This window comes from Spermophilus citellus (assembly GCF_964194105.1).
Source record: "Spermophilus citellus genome assembly, chromosome: 17".
NCBI lineage: Eukaryota > Metazoa > Chordata > Mammalia > Rodentia > Sciuridae > Spermophilus > Spermophilus citellus.
Window position 1 is genome coordinate 4,809,681 of NC_138199.1, and position 16,621 is coordinate 4,826,301.

General features: G+C 36.3%; 1 protein-coding gene across 2 annotated transcripts in view; it reads right to left on the reverse strand.

The window, feature by feature from the left end:
- Nucleotides 1–16,621, reverse strand: part of ULK2 (unc-51 like autophagy activating kinase 2) — a 102,492-nt gene that overhangs the window by 23,953 nt on the left and 61,918 nt on the right. For both annotated transcript variants that reach the window (XM_081270356.1, XM_081270357.1), the window contains exons 15-18: nt 13,384–13,521; nt 3,585–3,730; nt 1,867–1,947; nt 193–479 (exon numbers count right to left, since the gene is read on the reverse strand). In XM_081270356.1, the coding sequence (XP_081126482.1) occupies nt 193–479; nt 1,867–1,947; nt 3,585–3,730; nt 13,384–13,521 (652 nt within the window). The remainder of the gene's footprint in view (nt 1–192; nt 480–1,866; nt 1,948–3,584; nt 3,731–13,383; nt 13,522–16,621) is intronic.

The window sequence follows — 16,621 nt, forward strand, 5'->3', positions numbered from 1 at the left end:
TCTTTAAGCTCTCTAAATCTCAATTTCCTTTTCTGAAGATTAATGAGATCATGCACATAAAGCATTCAACAAATATTTACACGGTGCCTGATGCATAGTAAGTAAGTGCTCATTAAAATTATGGTTATCTTGTATTCTTTCCATGAAGTACTAAAGCAGTTCATGATCTACAAAAAGATTTAAGGAACACACCTTAGTAGGAGAACCAATGATTGTTGGTAAAGGAGTTTTAAAGAACCAATCAGAACTCCGTGGAGAAGATCCCATATGCTTGGTGGGAGATGTTCCAAGGCTGCCGGGCCGACTGGGCTGAGGTGAGTAGTTGTATCCAGCCCCAGTATGGGATGGGCACACAGGGTCAGAGTGCTGTTTTCTTAGCTTCTGTTTGTTCTGATAGATGTCAGTAAGGGTAGGGGCGCTCTGCAGTCTAGCACCCAATAAGAGAGACTGTGGTGACTGAGCCTGTGGCACTGGAGAACCTACCAAGAAAATGAATGAAAAGGTTAACCAATAATGAAGTATACAGCAAAAACTTAGGAAACAAGAGGGCAAGTTTTAAAATGAGAATTCTGATGAATGTCTTATTCTTTTTAAAGTATTTTTAGTTGTAAATGGGACACAATACTTTTATTTATTTATTTTTATGTGGTGCTGAAGATCAAACCCAGTGTCTCACACGTACTAGGCAAGTGCTCTATCTCAGAGATACATGCCGGGCACGAGATGAAATATATTGATGATGAATATATGAGCTATTTTTATCAAGAGCTAATAATTCAGATTAATGCAAGGTCTAAAGAGATTATGTAGTAAATAGTTAAAGTTAATGAAAACAACAAAAGGCAACACTGAATTTCTGTTCTTGTTTTTTTTGTTTTGTTTTGTTTTGTTTTTTTGGTACTGGGGATTGAACTCAGGGGCACTCAACCTCAAGCCACATCCCCAGCCCTATTTTGTATTTTCTTTAGAGACAGGGTCTCACTGAGTTGCTTAGTGCCTTGCTAAGTTGCTGAGACTGGCTTTGAACTCGCAATCCTTCTGCCTTCTGAACCTCTGGGATCACAGGCATATGCCACAGCACCTGGTTATTGGTTCTTTTTAGTTATCTATAATGATTCATTTTAACATAATTTTAAACACAGAATTTAATTTGCTCTAATTCAGTCTCCAGTGCTTCCCTTTTCCTTCCTCTCCTTCCTGACCTGTTTCCTTCCCTCTATTCTATTGATCTTTCTGCTATTATTATTTTTTTAATTAGTGTCTTGTGGATTCACATGAGATTCACTGTGGTATATTCATATACGTACATAGGAAAGTTAGGTCAGATTCATTCCACTGTCCTTCCTTTATCCCATCCCTCTCCCTCCCTCTCAATCCCCTTCCTAAACTCCATGATCTTCTGTTTTGATGGAATTCCCATCTCCCATCTTTTAATTTTCCCCCTTTTTTTGGATTAACTTCCACATATCAGAAAAAAAAAACATTCACCCTTTAATTTTCTGAATCTAGTTTATTTCATTTAGCATGATAGTCTCCAGTTCCAACTATTTACCAGTAAATTCCATAATAAAATTTCACTTTCTAAATTATCATCTGTGTAACAATGACCAAAATTTATCTAATTGTCTAATTCCTTAGACTATTTTATTTTTTTAATATATATGTTTTTATGGCTTTATTTTATTTATTTTTTATGTGGTGCTGAGAATCGAACCCTGTGCTAGGCAAGCGCTCAAGATTCTAAAAATCAGGATAGCACTGGAAATATTTCTTACCAATGCTGTCCTTTGGATAAGGCTAGAAATACAAAATAAGTCCATTCATAATAAAATTCAAATTTCTAATATACCAAATGTATTTTCCTACCTGAAGAGTTTCTACTTCTGGATTCATGGCCCTGAGAATGTCCACAACAGCACTGACTAAACTGCTCAGGAATGGTACCAACTATGAAGTGAGACATGGAGAAAAGAAGAATAAATTATTCAAAAAACTAATTAAGAATGGAAACAGGCAATGCATGCAAAAATTGCTTGGTACGTAATTTGTAAAAATGTAATTATCAAAAATTTAGTTGAACCAGTACTTACTGAATAACCAATACACTAGGCAGTAGGTAAGCTAAGATAAAAAGTACCATATACATCCATCCTTGAAACAAAATCATTAGGAAAAAAGTCTAAATAAATAAATAAATGTCTATATAGACATGTAAGAGTTTATACAAAGTGCTTGGGGATTGTGGAGCTGCAGGACACAGATGACAGCCTAGCAGCTGTCCCTATGGATTCACATTTGTCTGAAGCCAGGCTTCCCCCAGGGGTCAACAACTGATTCAGGCATGTTGAGAGTGGGTCATAGAATTCCTCTGACAGACCAGTGCTTAGCACTATTCCCATAGTATGGTTAAACCTTTCTTAGACCTGTGCTATAGTCTCAGACTTTTCTTGCCTTATTGTCTCCCTTATTACCCTCCTTTCCCAGGTTTCAGACCTGAATCTTGGTCTGAGGACCCTCCCTGGCTCCCTACTTCCCTCAGCCTCTTACATACCTAATACCTTCTTTGCATCCACCTTCCTGAAAACCCAAACTGACACAGAGAGAGAATCAGGGACAGTACCAGGGAATTTAAATAGACAAGAGACATATCTATAACAAGAAGGAGCAATGTCCAGGTGATAAAGCAATAAGCAGAGATTAGATACTAAGGACCTTTTCACTGACATGCAAGGATAATCTTTGTCTTTGGAGACCCTGGAGTGCCAAGATTTTGTTTAAAGATTTTTCAGCTGAAATCATTGCAACAAGTGATAAGGCAATTTAAACATTACACACACACACACACACACACACACATCATCATCATCATCATCATCATAATCATCATCTTGGGGTTCCTGGGGGACTACCTACAACCCTGCTCTGTCTATTAAGATTTCAGCAGCTTTAACTATAGATGGGGCTCCTCTGTACCACCTGTTCTTCCCACTACCTCATGGTGTTTCTCACAGATACTGCCCTCAGTGGCTTTGTTCTCACACATTTTCTGAGTTTGAGCATTTTGACTCTTACATTTCACTATTTGGTCTCTTTGGTTTTCGGCTTGGTAGGGTTTCTTTTGTTGCTCTGTTTAAGGTTCTTTCTGTTTCCAAAATCATTTTCTAGGCAAAATGGGGAGATATGTAACAAAGCTGCTACTATACTCCTATTAGAGCTGGAAGGTGTGTAGTGAATGTGACTCAGAGATGCAATGTTAATTCTCATGAGTCTGAGCAATAAGAAAGATAGGCATTTTATGCACTTTAATCTAGAGTTTCTAACACTGTATTTGGATGCCAAAGCCAATGAGGATGGTTTTGACATGTAACATTAATTTATATTATTATATTTTCAACATCAATCCTAACAGATTTATGTAGAGATTCTCAAGGAGGAACTGGGAATAGGGTAGTGCAGGAGGGATGGCCTCAAATCAGCTCAGAATCACAGCCATGACGAATCAATGTCCCTAAAAATAATATTTCATACCAAATTTGTTACAGAGCAGAAAAGATTAAAAAACAATTGCTTTAAACTCTCCTTACCCAAAGGGGAAGGTGAATAAGGCCTAGAAGACCCAATAGACAGTCTTCGTCCAACTGTCTGAGCTGTGTCTGCTGGTGCAGGGGAGCCAGATCCCAACCGGAGGAAGCCCATGGGGCTGGTGTTAGACCTTCGTACCACAGCAGATCTAAAGAGAAAAAGAGAATTATTCCTTCTCTGGCAGGTTCTAGGATTTCTTCTTTATTTCTGTCTTTTTTCCCCTCCCTGAAATTTTCTAACAATAAGCCACAAAGAAGAGCTTTTAAAAACAGGTAACAGTCACATGAAACAAATATAAAATGGTATAAGGTAAAGTCTACCTATCCCCACTGATAAATTCTAAATATTTTCCCAATCTACTGGAAAGGTTACCACTGTTTTTATAGTGTATCTTTCCTGAGTTCCTTAATGTACACACAAGCACTTTCACCTTGTTTCAACACCAAAGGTGATATATTACATACCAATTATTTTCTTTTTTGGGTGGGGGGCAGTTACCAGAGATTGAACTCAAGGGCACTGGACCACTGAGCCATGTCCTCAGCCCTATTTTGTATTTTATTTAGAGACAGGGTCTCATTGATTTGCTTAGCACATCACTGTAGCTGAGGCTGACTTTGAACTCACAATCCTCCTGCCTCAGCCTCCCGAGGCGCTGGGATTATAGGTGTGCGCCACCGCACCTGGCTACCAATTATTTTCAATCTTCTGGGTCTTAGGTCCAAAGATCCCAGAGCATTTTGTTTATGTAACCTTATGTATTGATCTTAATGTATTCAAAATAAAATTCAGAAATTTAAAATTTTATAAATTCACTAAAAATAATTAACATTACATTTAACATAATATTATGAAAATATGTATATTTCTAAAACAAATTAACATGACATTATTATACATTTCTGCAAATCTCTAATATCTGGTTTAACAGAAGACATTTGGATTCTCACAATTGATTCTGCAGTCTGTTACACAATATGTCATTCTAAGGTAAGTTTTCCATGAAGATCCAGCCTAACACACATATGTACAGAAAAAGGAAGGAGTATTTCAGTCTTTTCAAATCAATGATACTCTTCTTTTTGATACTAAACCAAACCTCAATAAGTGTTGGTTTTATCTAAAAGATTAGTTTGGTTGCAATGTGGAATCTGAAACTATCTCCTTGAATTCTTTTTTTTAACAAGGGATTGAACCCAGGGGCACTTAACCACTGAGCCACATCTCTAGCCCTTCTTTATATTTTATTTAGAAACAGGGTCTTGCTGAGTTGCTTAGGGCCTAAGTTGTTGAGGCTGGCTTTGAACTTGTGATCCTCCTGCCTCAGCTTCCTGAGCTGCTGGGATTACAGGTGTTATGGGCCAAATTATATGTGCCTTGACCAGACAAAATCCATTCTACCCCAAGACTCCACTTAATATAAGAAATGCTTCTCCCATGAGAAAACACTGTCTCTGCCACCTCCTGCTAAGCACACACATAACAATGTATGGCAGTTAAAAAAATTTTTATGTATTATTAAGAAATGCATTTCTAATATGTTCTTTTTTTGTTCCCATTTTTCTTGGGCAGGGTACTATACCCTGAACTGGATCATTCAGACCTACTTCCTAGGCTGCTATGATGTTGACTTACTGGTAGCTTGTAGGTTTTGGCTATAAAGAAGATACCCTGCCTTGTGCAAGAGGTCAAGGGGAGCAAAGTCGACTTGGTTACTGTCCCTTGGCCTGCAAGCGAATAAAGTCCCATGTCCTGCTTCAAGACTGACTCGGTGATTTATTTCAAACATACCACAACATTTAGTCAGGGTTATGGCTTCCAGGCACACAGGGATTTAGAGGCGCCCTCCTTTCTAGTTGTGGGATCTCTTGGTCTACTGAGGGTCTAGGCTTTCTGTAGTGACCGATTTGAGCTTGCCCATGAGGGAGGATGTGCAACTGCATGTGTTTGGAGGCACCTCATCTGTTCTCTCCTTTTGTGTTTCGAAGGGTGTATGAGGAGATCCAGGGCTGTGACCCAGAGGGCCGATAAACAGACTGTGATCTTCATGGTCTGACATCTGGATATTGGAGGAAAGAGTGTCTTATCCATGCTCTGTCTCTTATCTAAATCCAGAGAGCCAGTAAATAGACCATGGTGACAGTCTGGTGTCTGGGGGATGGAAGACAGGATATTGGTCTGTTTGTCCATGTCTGTCTCTGTTCATCCACATCTGTTTCTTGTTTGTTCATGAATTTCTGCCTATTGTTTTAATTGTTAGTCTTGTCATGGGACACCTAATCCAAACCTGGCCTGATTACTAACTGAGAAAAAAATGGTTAAAAAGCCCTAGCTCACTAAAGCTTACATTGGAAAGTGAACAACTGCTGACAGACTCAGCAGGGGACCAATCTGAAAACTTCTCCCTGGCTACAGCTCAGGGAAAAAAATGATTTCAGCGTTGTCTTTCTCTGTCACTCTCTTTCTCACTCTCTCATGCTAAAATAATTAACGGCCGTATCATTTTGTCTAGGAAAAAACTCTCAGGCCTACATTTGGCTTTTGTCTTTTAGTCAACCCAGATATTCACAGAAAACTCCAAAACCTTAAAGGATTTGCAGTCATGAATACCTCTCAACTATTAGAGGCAGCCCAAAGGTTTTTCAACAATCATGACAGCCCAGCTGATAAAGCTGCAAAACACCAGGATAAAAATTTTGGTGGCTGCTGTCCAAGAGACCAGACAAACCAGTTTAGAATCAGATTTAAGAGAGAGAAAGAGAGAGAGAGAGAGAGAGCGAGAGCGAGAGAGAGAGAGAGAGAGAGAGAGAGAGAGAGAGAGAGATACTTCTGGGCCCCCATGAGTCCACAAGCCCTCATTTCTTTTCTTGAACTCTTTTCACCTCTGATGAGCAAGACTACAGAGGACAGAGGCCTGGTAGGCTTTTAAAATTCTGTATTTTTTGAGCTCATAATTTTGATCCAGCATGCCTAGGTTAATGTGTTTTTCTGATCAGACCTATTTTATGCAACTATAGAGGTTCTTTTTTACATTCTGCTTCATTCAGAGGCCAATTTTTTTTTTTTTTCAGATTTGGTATATCCATTGGACAGAATAGGCACAATGCCTAAATCCAACGGAAATGTTTTATTTTGAAATCCTACGAAAAATAAATAAATGCACTCTGTCATAAATTATATTCATCTTCATACCAGCCCAGTAGCAAAATGTAACTTTTAAGCTTCTTTGCACAGGAAGGAGCCCATGAAGAAAGAATAAAGTGTCTAAAACTTTCTAAAGTCACAGGCCAATTTACAAGGGTTAGCTCTCAATCTAATAGGTTGGTGTGAGTATACTATGCATACAACCAGAGATATGAAAAATTGAGCTCTATATAGGTAAAAATTGTAAGGCATTCCACTGTCATGTATAAATTTAAAAATTAATTAATTGATTCAAAAAAATAAACTACAAGGCCTTTGTTTTTTTGTGTGTGTGTGTGTATATATATATACACCAGTTAACTGTCATGTCTACATGTGTTTAGAAAATATAAAAGGGTTTAAAATTGCTTTGTGCCATCATTGGGAAAAAGGTAACTAAGAGTTAAAAGTCCCAACAGGTATAAACAAATAAAAGTCAAGATATCTTTAAAGTTACTAACTCACAGTTTGTATTTTTTTTTCTAGATGGTCAAACAACTGATAAATTGTTGATGTCTACAAAATGTCTAATATCCATTGTTTCTAGGATTTTTCTTCAATAAGGAAGAGATGGCTGATGCTGTTCAATACACTTGTCTGATATCTTGGTTTTTAAAAATAAGTAAATTAGATTTGACACACCTGAGATTAATCATAAATGTATTTGTTAAAAAATCTGATTAATTTAGGGAAAGTTAAAATACTATTACTCTTAACTCCTTAAATTCCATAGGGTAATGTACTTAAATATTATTGGTATTTTCACAAACTGATAATAAAAAAATGTTCTAGGTATTAAAATATATTTAATAAAATATGGGAAAAAAACACTTCTAGGTAAGAAAGCCTTTATGTGGTAAAAATAAAGTTGTAATACATCTACATAAACAAGAGAGTCTAATTATGTGATAAAAAGGTCTGTATGAATAAGAGGCAAATTTCAAAAAAAAAAAAAAGGTTTGTGTATAACTAAGTTGATTATAAGTAACACAAATCAGTTAAAGCTCCAGGTTTTTCCCCAAGATCAAATATTAATGTACTAATATAAACCAAAGTTTAATCTATCTGTTAAAATAACAAGAATTTCTTAAAACAGTAATTTACTCCTAACATTGTGTCTGTTATATTTCATTCTCTAGAGCAACTAGTCTGAAAAAATTAGGGTTTGTACAACTCTGATTAAACAACAACTATTATTTTAGAGTATTATACATTACAAAGTCTAAATTTTCTTTAAAAGCTAAACTAGGTTAATAAAAAACATCAATGCAATTATGATGCTATTAATCTTCTTTACATATTAAATGTATTCATATCTTCCAGGTATACACGTCTTTAAAGTAAAAGATTTAAAAGAGCATTTGGGAACATTTATAAAATGGTATCTAAGAAAGAGGCAAAGATCGGTGGTTGAGTGCTCACCTTGCACATGTGAGGCACTAGGTTTAAACCTCAGCACCACATAAAAATGAAATAATGATTTTGTGTACACCTACAACTAAAAAATAAATATTTTTTTAAAAAGAGCATTTTATCAAGCTGGTGTTCTCCAAACTGAAGTAGTCTGTAATGGTAATTTTAGGCTTATAAAAATAACAAGTTTAATTGGAGATTTATTTATATCATTTAATATTCTGTAATCAATGTTCTGTAATCAATGGGATATAAAAAATTTAAAGGTATTTTCAAAAGACAAGAGAGATTGATCTGTTTAAAGGTTAAAAATGTAAAACAAAAATATTTTGCCACTTTTCCACACAAAAGAAAAACTTAAAAGCTCTCTCAGCCTTTGATTTGTGTTTTAAATATAATGTTATATTGTGTTAACTAACATTATATAGACTCAGGAAACAATATTATGTAAACTTTATAAAATGGATCTAAGAAAGAGGCAAAGATCAACTTCAGAACTAGAACGCTTCACCTAAGATTTGTGAAGAACCCCACCTTACCTGAGTAAAGGCTCTGCCTCCCACCTTACTACATGTTAGAATGCCTTTAAAATAGGCCAGGCTTCAGCTCATTTAAAGTTATATTCAAAAGACTGATATTTATTGTAAAAATTATTGTGATCTCAAACAGGGGATATAACATATAATCAGCCAAGGTTCAAGATTGTATACAAACTAAATATGTTTTTACTCTTGTTAATTTCATTTTAAATTTTCCTTGCAAACTTTAACTGCTATCTGCTAATGCCTTATAATAACCTAAGTTAATATGAGATATTTGGCCATCATCTATAGACAGTATATAATGCTAACTTCCAGTATTAATACAGACCCCAATTAAATAAAAGGGGTAAAAATGACTGTAAAGTTTTAAACACTAAATTTAAAGCCCAGTTTCATACGTTAAGACTTGTAGGACTGGCTTGCTGGATGTTTAAGACCAAGGCTTAAAGATTAAGGTTAAAATAAAAAGGGCCAACAAAACCAATATTTGGCTCTTGCCCTCTGAGTCAGCTTGAATCCAGGGGACAAAGGAACTTCTCATCAACTCTGGGTCACATGAACCTCCCAATCAGGGAGATTACTGGGTCCCTAAAAGAGAAAGCTAATCAGTGCCCATACTGCAAAAGAGGAGGATAACTGGAAAATGCAGACATCCCTGACGATTCCAAGGGAAGCCACATGGTCAGCAAAACCTTGAGTTATCCTGGTGGATGGCACTAGCAGAACTAAAGGCTGCTCATAAGTTCCCCAGAGAGTAACCCACAAAGGAACAAGTAACCCCCAAGGAACAAGGTTAATTTGACCAGCTTCATCTTAAGCACCTAACGGAAAACAGTTAAAACCAAAACACAGCCATTCCTAGACACTTATAAAACTACAGTTATCTTAATGTAACTTAGAATGTACACTTGGGTTAGCCCCCCCCCCCCCAAGAATAAATGAGACTGGAGGTGACAAAAGAGATTCTTAGGCAGGAGTGCCTGATAACTATCAAGAGAAACTGCCAGAGTCAGGAGTTTTTAGTCAGTTTAAGGCCTACAGATCTTCCCAAACTCCTACACAGATAGGCTTAATCAATGTTTGCTAGTATAATTATCTAGCCCTAAGTAACAAAGATAAGGGACCCCTATTAACCACACAGGTTGTGACAATAAAATATTTTACAAAAATCAGATGACATTAAGCAATTTAACCAAATGTTGTGTTTACTTTCCTGATAACTCTGACAATGTTAAAGATTTACTTCCCAAATAAAGGCCATGTTAGGCTTTGTTAGGCCTTGTTATAGGAACAATTTCTCAGCTCTTCCACCTCCTAAGGAAGAGATTATTGATTTCTATTATCTTTGTGATATTCATTGACATGTTCCAGATGCCCCAACATTTATTTTGTATTAATCTCATTTCAGTACTAATGTCTTTTTGTTTCTCTCTCATAGAAGCACCCACCCCTAGATGACTTTACAACCTGTTCTTCCCGAACCAGACTTTTAGCGTGGACCCCTTGACTGAACTGATTTCTAAAAGGGGACTCCAAACTGATTGCCCCATCTGACATCACCCCCTCTCAGCTCAAAGCAGCAAGAGCAGTCATCGCCCTTTTCTCTACAGCATGAAAAATTCCCTAAAATTAGGAAAAGTAGACAAAAGAAAACAAAAATTAAAGAGTCAGTCAGTGTAGATATGTAATCAGATCAGATCACAAAAATAAAGGCCAGTTTGAGTCCAAAAATTTAGAAATTGCCTCTGGGGGATTAAAATGTTAATGCCTCCAGAGCCTTTCCTCCACACTTACCAAGATAACCTGCTCCTGTTGCTAAGTCTCTACAATAGGTTCAACTTAAAGCTCATAAATTCCTTTGAGAAAACCAGCCCCAAGAGACTACGTATCTCTAACAACCATTCTAGCCAGAGGACTAGTCTACATCAAACGGTTCCAAAAAAGAAGAACTAACATCCAGCTGGAGGGGACCTTATTCAGTCACTACCCCAAAGGACTCATAGCATGGATTCACACCTGAGTCAAGACAACAAAAATGTCTCCTGCAGAAGATGGACAGCCCTCTGAGACCCCAACCACCCTCTAAAGATAAAACTAAAAAAAAAATGTTAATCATGTTTTTCCTCTTGTTCAGGTTATGTTACAAGGCCCAAACTGCTAAAACAACATATTTTGTTAGTCAAGTAAATACATATATATATACACACACATATATATCTATATATATGGCCATTATAATCCCTTACATAATCAGAAGGTAAATCAAGGGTTTGATTTTTTTCCAGAAAAGGGGAGAATGCTATGCCTTGACCAGACAAACTCCATTTTACCCTGAGACTCCATTTCATGTAAGAAATGCTTCTCCCATGAGAAAATCCCACCTCTGTCACCTCCTGCTGAGCACACCCTGTCTGACAATGCAGGGTGGTTAAAAAATGTTTCTGTTGTCCTTATACAATGTATTATTAAGAAATGCATTTTGGGCTGGGGTTGTGGCTCAGTGACAAAACACTTGCCTCACACATGTGAGGCACTTGGGTCCAAACCTCAACACTACATAAAAATAGACAAAATAAAGATATTGTGTCCATGTATAACTAAAATATATTTTTAAAAAGAAAGAAATGCATTTGTAAGATGTTCTTTTTAATTCCCATTTTTCTTGGGCAGTGTACTGTACCCTGAACTGAATCATTCAGACCCACTTCCTAGGTTGCTATGTTTTGACTTACTGGTAGCTTGAGGGTTTTGACTGTAAAAGAGATACCCTGCCTTCTGCAAAGGGTCAAGGCGGGCAAAGTCAACTTGGTCACTTGGCATACCAGTGAATAAAGTCCCATGTCCTGATTCAGGACTGCCAGTGACTTATTTCAAATGTGCTACAACACAGGAATGCGGGCCACCATACCCAGCCTCCGTGAACTCTTGCACTGTTACATTAAACTTCATTGTTCTGCAAAGTATCTTTTACTCTGAATAAACCTTTTATCTGTTCAATGATTTTTTTAACATTCATCATTTGGATAATAATGGTTCATTTAATTATGCAGATATTCCAAATATTTAACATATAATGTCAAAAAGTCACATTCATACCAAAATGTCACCATCAATGTTAACAGAAATGTCTGGCAAGACTCTTCTGATCACAAGATCTTTTGATCTTCAAGATCACAGGGGTTAATATAAGTTTTCCAAAATTCTACTTTTTACTTGAATGTTCCAATTTTATCGTTGACATTTATTGTCACGTATGCCACTACGTGGCACATGCCTGTAATCCCAGCAACTCAGGAAACTGAGGCAGGATACTCACAAGTTGAGGCCAGCCTGTGTAATTTAAGACCCCATCTCAAAGTGAAAAACAGAAAGGACTGGCATAGCTCTGTGGTAGGGTATCCCCAAGTTTAATCCCTAATATCACCAAAAATTTTAAAGACATTTATTGTCACTTGTTTTCTCCAAAGTAATAAAACTTAGATTATATTTACAAAACAACTGCTAGAAACATATCATAGTTTGTCATTCATTGAAGTAAAAAGAGTGCGCTATAAAAAAAGTGATTATTTAGCTTACAATCATACCAGTGCTTTTCCTAAAACTATTGTAATAGCAAAAGTGCTTTATATGCACATTCTATTCAATGATTGTGATTTTCAATGAGAAATAATTTAGTCCTTTAATAATCTGTCAAGGACATTCCTTTATAACACAAGTATGTGGTGGTAAAGAGCCTAAAGACTGACAGTAGAGTGTCATCACCCTGGTTCAAGTTAAGGCACCAGCAGTATTACTCATCTTTGTTTTCTACATCATCAGTGCATGTATCATGCAGTGAAAAAAGGAAACAATGTCCTAGCACTATTATGAAAACACTTTTAACCTCATGGGTCACTGCTTGATATACTATAACCATTCTTTTTTTTTTCATTTTATACTATACTACAGTAATTTTTCTGCCTCAATACAGAGCTTCCTTACCCTTTTGGAACAGAAGATGCATAGGATTCCATTGTCTTAGATGAATTATAGCAAATCAATGAGCAGTTGGTGGGCAGTTGGCTTCTTTTTCATTCTTTGCTATCATAACAGTTAATAACTTTTAATATATACAATTTTATATTCATAGGCTATATATCTAGAATAGAATATGTAACTGACTAGGTACATGTATATGTACAATAAGTTACCATTAGTTGAAGTGCTAATTCCTCCACTTTACTTGAGTTCTCTGAGATTTAGGTCTCTCTGGGGCTAGAGGCATAGTGATTCTCATTCTGTCAGAATCCTTGATTACATGCACATTTACATCTGCCTGCTAAAACAGGAACCCTTCCTCAGTCCTCTTCATTTCCAAAAAATTTACTGGAATCTGACACCAATAAATTTTTTTTTCTTATTTTGCTTATTTTTGTGGACTCAGACTTTGTTATTCTTTTACTATCATCTTAATGAGGTCTCAAAATGGGAAATAAACAATATATAAATAATTTACTGCAATTTGGGATTTCATTTTTTAACAAGCTCTTTCTCAAATTCTCAAAAGTAATTATACCTGTGGGCAAATATATTTATATATTTGAAATTAACAGATTTTCAGTAAGAAAAATAAAAGGTTTTTAAAGAAACAAATTTTAAAAAAGGAATCCAGACACTGCCTTACCTTGGAGAACCATGCGGATTTGTGCCAGAGCTGGCAGTAGATGTAAGATTCTGTTCAATGCGTTGATAATTCCTTATTTGAGTAGGAACTGGAATTGGGGCTGTTTCACTGTGAGGTGACACGGTTGGTTGACACTGCCTGCCACCATAATTTATCAAAAAAGGAAAGAAGTATCAGAAAGACTGCTTTTCTTTCATTTGACCTGCCAGTGATAGAAAATTCTAGAAAGAGCCAAAATGATCACTTCTGTGTGTGAACAAGAAATAATCTTGTTAAAAATTTAAAAATCCAATACACATCCACACCAACATCCACACATATATACATCTTCATCTATAACTCTCTTGGCATTCATGTACATATTAAGAACTAAGAATTCTATCACAAACCTGGGGAAAAATTCCCTTATAACAGGCAAAGTCTGCAAGATTTTCATCCACTCACAGTGTGCTTTTCATTAACATATGAAAGGAAAAAAAAATCTATGAATAAGAATTCAAGAGCAGAGATGACTGGAATGTTTACAAGTCATGCATGGAGTAAGGAACTCTTCTTAAAGACTGAAAATATTGTATAACTCTCAAAACATAGAACTACCAGGAAGTCCACATTTTATAACTCTCAAAGCATAGAGATGATCTGAGGTCTACATTTAACTGTCAGTTATTTGGTTTCTTTAATAGCTTCTTACTTTTCATAAATTCAGAAATAGTATGTCCTCAGACGACTTTCAACTTGTTTTACAACATATCCAGAAATATATTAAGGATAATACTGGGCCTTAAGAAAGAAGATTTATTTCATTCTTCTATCCTACAATTCTAAAAAAGAGACATGCATCTCACTTTTTCTCAATTATAATTCAGACATAACGAGATTAAGCTGGGCATAGTAGAGCATGCCTATAGTCCCAGCAATTCAAAAGGCTGAGGCAGGAGAATTGCAAGATCAAGACCAGACTCAGGAACTCAGAAAAACCCTGTCTCAAATTTAAAAATAAAAATGACAACAACAGACATGAGTATGTCAATATGTAAATCAATGGAAGCGTAACTGATGTGATTCTGCAATCTGTAAATGGGGTAAAAATGGGAGTTCATAACCCACTTGAATCAAAGTGTGAAATATGATATATCAAGAACTATGTAATGTTTTGAACAACCAACAATAAAAAAAATAAAAAAATAAAAAATAAAATGACAGCCAAGTGTAGTTCCAAGTACCAACAAATTAAAAAACTATATGTATATTAATATATATATATACACACACACACACACACATATACACACACACCACAATCACACAGCTGTCATTCAAACAAACAATATGGTTATTTTCTGAAGTATTACTTTAGAACTTTTTGAACCATTAAAAAGTATTTTATATTGAAATAACAATTTCATCTGTAGCACAGATGTTAGTTGCTTTTCAATATTTATTTACCCATTATTTCTTATTAACAGAACTCAGAATGTATTGATGTGTTATGTATCTAGTTAAATGACATCATATCCCTAACTCCCTTATAGCCAAGGGTAGCCACGTGTTTCTTAGTCAATGAGATGCAAATGGAAGTATTTTGTGCATTATTCCTTCTTCCTGCCCAGAATGTGAGTATGCTTGCTGGAGCTTTAGCAGCTACCTTGGAACCACAAAGAAAAGGTCAAGAGAACTCAAGATATTTAACTCAAGATATTCTCTTTCACAGAAACAAAGGCAACAACTATTGATCTTGGCTTTATTTATTTATTTATTTTTTAGTAATATACAACACCAGGATACACCCTGAAATTATCACAAAAGCATGGAATACAATCCACTCCAACTCAGTCCCCAGCACTTCTCACCCACATCTAGCTCCTCTCCCTCCACTCAATGGATCCCTCTTCAATCCATTTACATTTTTTTTTTAATTAGTGTCCTGTGAATACACCCTATGCTGGGACCCACTGTGCACATCCATGCACATAAAAAAGTTCATCAGATTCATTCCACTGTACTTCACTTTTCCCTTCTCCCTTTGCCTACTCTACTTATCTTTCCTCTATTTTGATGAAATTCTCTCCCCCCTTTTTTTCTTAATTCCTATCCCCTTTTTTCATTCTGGATTAACTTCAACATATTATAGAAAACATTCAACCTTTCAAGTTTTGGGAACTGGCTTATTACACTTAAGGTCATGATGTCATTCTTCATTATGGGTAATATTCCATTGTGCATATGCACCACATTTTCTTTATCCATTCATCTGTTGAAGGGCACCTAGGTTGGTTCCATAGCTTAGCTATTATGAATTGTGCGACTATAAACATTGATGTGGCTGCATCACTGTAATATACTGATTTCTAATCTTTTGGATATATACGGAGGAGTGGGATAGCTGGGTCATATGGTGGTTCCATTCCTAGTTTTTTGAGGATTCTCCATACTTCTATCCAGGGTGGCTGTACGAATTTGCAGTCCCCACAAACAATGTATGAGTGTACCTTTTTCCCCACATTCTCAGCAACATTATTTGTAATTGCCATTCTGGCTGGAGTGAGATGAAATCTCAATGTAGTTTTGATTTGCATTTTCCTAACTGCTAGAGATGTTAAACATTTTTTCATGTATTTATTGACCATTTATATTTCTTCTTTTGAGAATTATTTATTTTCCATTGCGGGGAGTTACCGGGCATTGAACTCAGGGGCACTCAACCATTGAGCCACAACCCCAGCTCTATTTTTGTATTTTATTTAGAGACAGGATCTCACTAAGTTGCTTAGTGCCTTGCCATTGCTGAGGCTAGCTTTGAACTCACCATCCTCCTGTCTCAGCCTCCCAAACCACTGGGATTACAGGCATGTGCCACTGCACCTGGTTCTTTTCCATTTATTGATTGGGTTACTTGTTTTTTTGGTGTTGAGTTATTTGTACACTCTGGATATTAATGCCCTATTTGAGGAGCAGGTGGCAAAGATCTTCTCCCATTCTGTAGGGTCTCCCTTCACACTCGTTTCCTTTGCTGTGCAGAAGAGTTTTAATTTGATGCCATCCCACTTATTTTTTTTTAGAGAGAGAGAGAGAGAGAGAGAGAGAGAGAGAGAGAATTTTTTTAATATTTATTTATTTTTTTTTAGTTTTCGGCGAACACAACATCTTTGTATGTGGTGTTGAGGATCGAACCCAGGCCTCACACATGCCAGGTGAGCACGCTCTCACTTCAGCCACATCCCCAGCCCCCCACTTATTT